This window comes from Thalia democratica, chromosome 1, assembly GCF_965202585.1.
Source record: "Thalia democratica chromosome 1, ktThaDemo2.hap1.1, whole genome shotgun sequence".
Lineage (NCBI taxonomy): Eukaryota > Metazoa > Chordata > Thaliacea > Salpida > Salpidae > Thalia > Thalia democratica.
In genome coordinates this window covers 44,689,465-44,698,720 of record NC_139165.1, presented here as the reverse complement: position 1 = coordinate 44,698,720, position 9,256 = coordinate 44,689,465, and the positions used below count along the sequence as shown (strand labels likewise).

At 27.5% G+C, this 9,256-nt stretch overlaps 1 protein-coding gene across 1 annotated transcript; it reads right to left on the bottom strand.

Annotated features, from left to right (window-relative positions):
• Nucleotides 1–1,842: 1,842 nt before the first annotated feature.
• On the bottom strand, nt 1,843–7,357 carry LOC145843128 (uncharacterized). Its single transcript, XM_082950593.1, has 5 exons — nt 6,476–7,357; nt 5,591–5,724; nt 5,198–5,338; nt 4,671–4,827; nt 1,843–2,866 (listed from the first exon to the last, which is right to left on the bottom strand). Exons 1-5 carry the CDS (start codon nt 7,330–7,332, stop codon nt 2,533–2,535), a joined length of 1,623 nt encoding a protein of 540 aa, XP_082806719.1. The 5' UTR covers nt 7,333–7,357; the 3' UTR covers nt 1,843–2,532.
• Between the last annotated feature and the right edge of the window lie 1,899 nt (nt 7,358–9,256).

Sequence of the window (9,256 nt, the reverse complement as noted above, 5' to 3'; positions counted from 1 at the left end):
GAATTGAACGCGTTTCTCAAACTTTTGGTTGTTTAAGTCATCGCTTAGAGATTCTGTAGATGTTACTTTTCCGATATTCAGGTTTATTGTTTCATCTGTAAGCGTTTTAATATTTATAGGTTTTGTGCAACAACTATGAAATAACTAGTAATAAAATTCAACATTTTTTTACGTGTAAACGCTTGTATAAAACGTATTATAAAACCGGTTTTTTATAATAAAAATGTTTGTCTTTGTTTAGGAACCTTTCTGACTTATTTATTTATATTTTTCCCTTCTTGTAGTTAAAGTTTTTAGTTTTTCTGTTTTTATTTTATTTTAAATTAAAGCTGTAATTCGAAATATATAAAATAAAATAAATAAAGCTTTTTACATGCAACGAACAAAAATTTAACAAAACAGTATATATATTACTATGTGTACAAGTCTAGTTTATTTTTTTAACACAGTTTCAATGTAATATATCATTTTCCGTGTGTTTCTAAATCTGTTATAAAAGTTAACTGTTTGATAATAGAATCCTTTTATCTCAGAGCTATTTTTTGTCTTATAACTATTTTTTATGAAAATATGCTTATGTTATAAGACATATATTTTTTTAAATTAATATTTAACAGAATGATATTTTAAATATATGTAGTAAAGTTGATTTTATCTATATTTAAAATAATTATTCTTGTTTCATTTTAAATAGAGTTTTAAAACTTTAGCTTTTAATCGACAAAATTGAAGTTGTACATTCTAAAAAACTTTTGATTGTAAACATATTGAAACTGAGGTAATCTCTTTAAAACTTCAGAAAAATCTATAGAAGTTTAAAAAAAAGATTAAAAAAAAACAATTAACTTTAAAATAGTTTTTAAAAAACTTAAGAAATATTTTTGATTCACAATGTCTATGGAAGTTAAGAGGGTAGGTTAGCTGCATTCTTATTTTAATGAACAAGATTTCTTATATCTTACTTGTTTTAAATAAGTATTTGTACATACTTACAAACTAACACAATTATCTCTTTTCCTACTCTTAATATACTAAGGTTTTACCTCAAAAATACTAGTTTTTTTTTTAATTTCAGTGAAGAAGCTAAAGAATAGGTTTGTTAACTTTTAAATTTCAATAAACGCCTAATAAAATAGACTAAAAAATATAAATCATTATGCAAATTTCAAAAAAATCAAACAAACATTTTATAGTATGCATAAGGTTTTTAAACCTATTCAAAGCTAGCTGATAAGAATTAAGTAACAGTTATTAAAATGCATTAAGTATGTGTATAAAGAGTGGTTGAATTTTAAAACAAAATACATACTGAAAACCAAATTTCTAACTTGATTTTTTATAATAGTTGCTTTACAATTTGATTAATAAGACTAATGGTAGCTGATAAACTAATGATAGCTTTTGTATCGATAATTAAAGAATATAACTATAGTTTCGTTATGAGCAGTATTTAATAAAGATATATTTAAAATATAAGATATAACGTAATGAATTTTAACAGTATGTTATAACCTTTGTATAATTAAAGCATATCAGACATATATTTTTTAACTAGAAACCTTTCAATAGCACTTGTTGTAACAGAAAAAGACTTGAAAAGATAAACAAAAGTTTTAAAACAACAAAATTATATGATTCAAATTAAATTGATGGTGAAGTACTTTTTTTAAACAGCTTGAAGTTAACTTTTAATATTGTTCTTACAGTTTCAATAAACATGCGTAAAATATTAAATTTATTTAAAAAAAAGAGTTTTTTTATTCCTTTTTAAATGTTAGAAAATTCCAAAAAATGGTATAAACTAGCTTATTAAGTTCAAAAAAACTTTTTTAGTACATGCTGATAAAAAAAAAATACTAACTTGTAACATTATAAACAAAACTTACTGCAAAGTTCTCTTAAAAACTGAAGGCAGAATGTTATCACAAATATGCATACGGAAATTGTTTTGTCAACAATAAAGTATAAAACTTCTAGAAACATTGCAAACGAAATTGTAATTGTAATTAGCAATAGTCTAGAAACAAGCTTGAAGTAATTTACTTGAATACTTTCATCAAAAATATGATCCATTTTTAATGTAAGGCTTGAGTTTTACTTGAACATTAAGAAATAAAAAACTTTCTATTTAACTTGAAACCGCAAAACTTATTATGACGTAAAACCTAATACTTACGTACAAATCGTCTTGAAAATAATTAAAACTTAATAAAGCTGACCTTAGACCTGGTTGTTATAGGAAACGTTTAAAACACACCCTTAAAAATTTTCCTTCATTCACATAAAAAATTAATGAGCAACTTAAGCATACCAAAGCAATTTTGCTCAACTGTTAACTGAACAAAAAAAATGTAATTGCATAAATAAAAAAATTCGGAAAAGAATACAAACAATAGTTTAAAAGGATAATTCGTAATGGCCTTAAATAAAAAATTTCATGATATATACAACTTATCTGTATGTATTCAATAAATAATACAAATTACTAAACTATTTCTTTTATTGATTTCAACGATTTAACTAAACAATGTATCATAAAACGGAAGCGACTTCCGATAACAGAAGGGAATAACCCTCGGTTGAAACTTGTTGCGACAGTTGCGGCAACGTCATCATGATGTCACTGTCGCATGTGTTTTTATTTCTTGTTACGTCACAGTTATGCCGCAGTAGACTTCGCAGCCCGGGGTCGATGTTGAGCTTGCTGAGCAACTTCGAGGAAATGGACTCGATTATGTAAGGGTTGTCATCGTGTAGCTGGTGCTTTTGGTAGTCGAGATCGTCATTGGTGACCAGTGTACTCTTTTCGACTTCCGTTTCAACTTGGTCATTTTCGACAATTGACTCGGTTGAATTTCGTTCCAAGCTGTCATAAAAAATAAGTTTAAAAATTTTCAAACACTAAGATATGTATACATTTTAAGTAGAGTATACTTTCATAAACTAAGTTTAACGAACTATCAAGATGTTGTAAAAAAACTTGAAAAGTAATAAGTTTTTAATACTCAAACATAATACAATTAAATAGAATGTAAAGAGTACTTTACAGAAGTCTACATTTTTATCGTCATTGAGATTGTTTACTTGTTTTTTTTTAAAAACCGTTTTACCAAGCTCTAAACACTACTCGAAAAATGAAAATAATACTGGTGATTAATTGAAAATTTACAAAAGAATTCTATTTGAAGTCGAAAGTAAACAAATATTTCATCAGCGTCTCAAGTACATTGTTTAACAAAAGTCCTACGTATTATTTCCAACCAACATATCCAACTTTCTTTGTTATGACAACATAAACATACATTGTTCTCCCGTCAAATATGGCTGGTAAATTTTACTGCCTCATTAAATTACGAGCCGTTTTTTGATAGTTTTAAACAAGACTTTGGAAAAAAAAAATACATGGAACTTGACATGTAGATAATAAAGTTTTTGTGCAAATAAAAATATTCAAAGTTTTTAAATCGAGCTGCGTAAATTATATACAAGTATATCAAATTTGTGTATTACTTTAACACAATTAAAGCCCGAATATATAGAATATTAAAACTTCAAAAAATAAGTTGTACCTTAAAACTTACAATATTTTTCATAGTTTAGTAGTATTAAAGTTAATAAATAAAAGATATCATAAAAAACAAATCAAAAATTTACAAGTAGTTTTTGAAGTTCAATAAATCAAAGTATGCAATTAGGCGATACATTTTAGCGGTGAAGTAATCTATGCAATACAAAAGACTTCATTTCAAATTCAACTTAATCCAACAAATTACTTTTTACATCATACGGGTGTACGAAGTATTTTAAACAGGGAGGTGTGGGGTTGAAATGATAAGTTACAAGGCTAATTATATGCTCCAGTGGACCAACGTTCTTATACGAGCTTTCTAGTTTGAAAATATTAAAGTGAGCGCAGCTTGGGTTGAACAGGTTTAAAGAGAATTTTACAAAGCATGTTTTAATATATGCTTATCGATAAAAAATAACACAGCACAACATAAAACATTTAATTAAAATTTAGAATTTAGTTTAGGTTTTGAATGAAAAAAGTACATATTGTTATTTACTTGTTTAAGATTATAACATTACTACAAAATTTTTCGAAAAATTAAAACAAACTCTTAGATGATAAAATTATATAAACATATTTTTTTTTAACTTATACAAACATTTAAAGAAAAATAAGTTTTTAAATAATACCTTTTAATTAAAAAAAAAAACGAGAAAGCTAAATATTTTAAATAAAAGGTATGCAAACAACCTGGAAAATAATAGTTAAATGAGAATACAGGATTAACTAAAACTTTCTACACTTCAATAAGTATGCAAGGATTAAAATAACGCATTGGCATTTATGTTAATTTTACTTAAGAAAAATTCTTAAAACGAATATTTTTATATAGGTTATTAAGTACGTTATAAACACTGCATTTAAAAAAAATATGTATGATTCACACGTTACCGCGACAAAAAAAAATTCTCAACTAAACATTTCTAAAGTGAATTTTTTTAAAGGTTTAAATAACATAAAAGTTTTAGTACAATTAGATACTAAATTTTAAGTAAAATTAAGACTTTTTTGAAACAATTTTACTTTAAGTACTTTTTCTTTAAGTTTAAAAAAAAGTTAAACTACAACCGTTTTAACTAGATATCAAAAAACGACCTACCTCTGGTTATGCTTTCTTTCAGCGGAATTGTTGTTGAGTTCAGATTCTACATCTTCGAACAACTTCCACAACAAGTTCACGTCTCCAGTAACTCGGACTTCCTCTTTTCTATCCTCGTAAACTTCGTTGTTTTGTCTATTTTCTACAGGTCGAATACCTGCAAGATAAAAAATACATGAATCTTAACTAATTTTATTAAAATGAAATAGTGAAAATTGTGGAGATTATAATTTGAGTTTGATTAATTTAAAAGTAATTTTTTAATTTTTTAATGATTTTACAAACTTCATAAAAATAATTATATGAAGTTTTCAAGCATATAAAGATTATAAGATTAAATAGTTAATTATTATTAAATCAGTAAAGCTATTCATTTTCTTTTAATTAAGCTAGATACGTAAAAGTTAACATGTTCTCAAAAGTCTACACTAGCATTGCATTTGTTGACTAAAATAACAGATTAATAACAATCCTACAATCAAAATAATTTAAATTGTTTTTTATTATCAAAACAAACTATGACGTACTTGTGACGTCATCGCTGTGTTCGAACAGCGGTTGAACTGGTGGGAGTGGAGGGAGGACGTTGTAGCTGTTCTTCACTTTTCTCTGTGGCTCCTTCCAAAAAGAATCTGGAAGTTGCCGCAACCGAAGCGGCACGATTTCATCTGTTAATGATAAATGTTTTGAAACATCTATAAACTACTTAAACATACTTTAAAAACTTTTAATTTAGCAGATTTATTTTTACTTTTATTTATTTGTTTTTTAAAGTAATAAAGTTCTGTATAAAAGTTTGGAAGCTTATGAGTGAGTATGTACAACTTTTAAATACTATAAAAAAAGATTTGATAAAAATAAAACAATTTATAAAACTGAATCTCTTGATTAATTAAAGTTAATTAAGTAAAGTAAGTAACCTTTTTCATTTTTAATAGGTACCGAAAGCGTGTTTACTGAACTGCTAGCATTTTCACTTTGCTTAACAATATATTCTTCTCTCCGTAAAATTTTTCGTCTTCTAAACTTTTTAACTAACGATGAAGTTTTTTCTCTATAAAAATAAAAATCAACATCGATTAATCAAACGAAATACACACTTTAATTCCTTAACGCTATATTTATTCTTGCAATCAATCTTTTAATTTAAGCTATTACACTAGAATGTTTACTTATTGACTAACGCGCGGTATTTATTGTATAAGTTATTTCCAAATTATCTTTAGAAATAGACATATTCAGTTTATAAGATAATTATAGTTTTGTAAATTAAGTACATGACTTAGCAAATAACTCTATGGAGTAATATACATTACTTCATAAAATTTTTATTAGTTTGTGTAACTATTAAAATAATTAAACTATAACAAAAATAGTTTAAATAAATATATGGTTTATGCTCAAACAAATTTTAAGGTTTTTTTACGTTCACCGTTTTTTAAAAGTTTATAAAACAGTTAGTTTTTTAGTTTACAGACTAAAAGTTTGATGCAGTCAATTTTGTTTTTCATAGCGATTATTAGTTAAACAAGTAACTTAAAAATCATTTAAAGTATTTTACAAAACTATTTTATTTTTGATATCAAAGATTAAAAAAATTTTCTGAAAAAGTAAGTTAGACATGAAAAAAATTAATATCAACACTTTGACAAAATCTAAGTCATTTTTATTTATTCAAATAAGTATTCATTTTACAAATAATAAAACTAAACAAACGATTTTAAATAACTTTCGAATTAGTACCTTATCAAAAAAAGATTTTGTTACAGTTTAAAACCACTTTTTAAATATTAACTTTATAAAACCTCGGTGCGGAAGGCGGCTTCACTTGCGGGTTGTTCTTATTCTCCTTCAACTTCAGACCGCCTTCGTTGTCGGAGCAGTCGGGGGAACTCCCCGAAGACAAACTGCACTCTGCAGTCCTCTTCTCACCAGAAGCCGGCCTCGAAGCCACCTTACCATTGGACGACGGCTTCAGGTTCGACCTCCTGGTCGTGTCCACGCAAAACTCGAAACAGCCGAAATCGTCGTGGTCGTGGCCGCTGGGGTCGCTGTTCCTGTGGACGCTGGCCACCAGGGAGTGCCACGCCGCCGTCAGCTTGTCGTTCTCCACGTCGAAGCTCGCATCCGGCTCCCCGTCCTCCTCGACGGGACTTTCCCGCTTCTGGTTCTTCTTCGGCCTGTTCCTCCGTCGCATCCTCGGCTGCGAGGTGCGGCTGTTTGACATGAAGATGATCTGGGTCTTGTGCGGGACGCTGGGGCGCGGCTTGTACGAGGGCTTGATGGGCTCGAGGACGTACTCGCCCCTGCGTATTATTTTGGGCTTTTGAGCGAAAATGGACGCTTCCTGCTTCGGCTTCTTTTCGGCTTGCAGCATGGGCTTGAGGGCCGGGAAGTAGCTTTTCAGATGTTTCTCCCTCGAGCCCACCTTGTTGGAGCCCATCTTGTTCTTGTTGACTTCGAAGAGCATCTTGTGGTTTTGCAGCTGCCTCGTCAGATTTTCTCTTTCAAATCTCGTGTTGGATTTTGAAATAATTTTGTCTGCATTTTTGTAACTTTTGTTTATGCGGATCACTTTTATCGGGCCAGTTATCAGTCTTGTCTTGTGGACGTTTTTCAGTTTTATTACGTTGTTGTCTTTTTGTGGCATGCAGGTTTCCATTTTTATATATAGACAAAAAACATCAACAAAACCTGTTACAAAACTTTTATTTTACTACTATAAATTGTTAATGACAAAAAAACACTTTAAAGCTCTGGTAACTTTATATGACAAATTTAAATACTTTTAGTGAGGATTAAAGAATAAATAAAAGCTTTCGTTAAGTTTAAAAAATGCTAAAAACAACCAATAAAAATACTAAATTATTTTTGGTATAAAATTTATAGTACTTTAAGTGTTAGCGAACATTCATTAAAAATTGTGTAGTTAATATTTTCAAATTTTTTCAAAAGTAAGTTTTACAGAGTTTAAAAAATTCTATTAATAACTTTTTAACAAAGTATACTTTATAAAAAATATTTAATAGCAAGTCATTTGAAATCTTAATTTGTTTTCGTAAAACATTTGTAAACATATAAAAGAAAACGAAACTAAAAATTTATACCAAAGTTAAAAGTTTACTAGTTCATACACGTTAAAAAAATGAAGCTGAGAAATTTAAATGGACGAAAAAATGCAATATTTTTAACTGGTTAACAAGTTTGTACGCTTTACATAACACTTGAAATAATGTGTAGTAAATAAAAACTACACAGTAAACAAAATAATTTACATTTATGTAATCAACTTAAAACCAATTGAGATTCTACTTGAACACTTTCAAGCGGGCTTTGATTAAAAAACATTAATTGTGTCTAATCTTTGCTGAGTAATTAGTTTGAAACAAAAAAAGCTTTTCAAACCACTTCAAAGATAGTTTTTAGATTAAAAAATGCTTACTAAATTATATTTACATATATTTAAACTGTTTTCTACGCTGAAGTTAATGAAAGTTTCGTTTTACAAGATTTGTAAAGCATTCTGCGTAAATAGTGAACAAAAAAAAAAAGTAAGCTTTACACTTATGTATGTTTTTAAGAAAAGATGTAAATAATTTATAAACACGCTAAGCGATAAGAAAGCTGTATGAACATTTGACAAGTGCTTAAAATAGCTTTTTGTATCATTTATTCTATTAAACTTCTCTAACTAGTCAATGAAAACAAACATTTTAAAGCTTCATACTGTTTTAATCTTTCTGACTTACACATGTCATAATCATTACTATCAGCTGTTCATTCAGAAAACATTATAATTTAAGCGAAATGGAGCTGTTTTATTTGACTTGACTTTTGTGCGTCAAGTCCATTCATGCCTTTTCACCAACTGCTGCTCGTATTTGTAAACACGCCGCATCGCTAGGCGACTTGAAAAATTTCCGTGTTTCAATTTGCTCAAGCGCGAAGCAAGCGGTTAGTTTGTTTCAACACATTGTTCTTTCGTATACATTTTATTATTTTATTATATATTCGTAAAAAAAATATTAATTAAAACCATATTTTTATTGTTATAAACTATTTAATAGTATGGTACTCAATGATGTATGCATTTAATATAATATGGAGCTTACGTATAATTATCACTATAGTTTGAAAATCATATTTAATAACAGTATACGTGAAAGTTTAATATTTTTAATAAATCTTAACTTTCTGTATATGAAAAATAACTTAGTTGTATTAAAACTGGGCTACTAATTTGAATGTTTTACTGCTTTATAAATTTGTACAAACTTACTTATTAAATTTTGTAAAGCATAAAACTATTTTTGAATATTTTAAATCAAGTAATTTAGTTATTTTCTTTTAAATACTCTGTAAAAAACTATCTAAATAAAACTACAGTTTGTAATCGACTTACTTTTTATAAAATATAAACTTTTGCTGTTTTCTTATTTTTATGCGAAGCTTTTAGAGTAATTTTTTAATACTTCACCTGCATAATACAACTGTTAAAAAAACCAACTACAATACTAAGATTTTATATCTACCTAACTGAATTTATGCAATAAAAGTAACAGATACCTTTATATAGAAATCAAAAA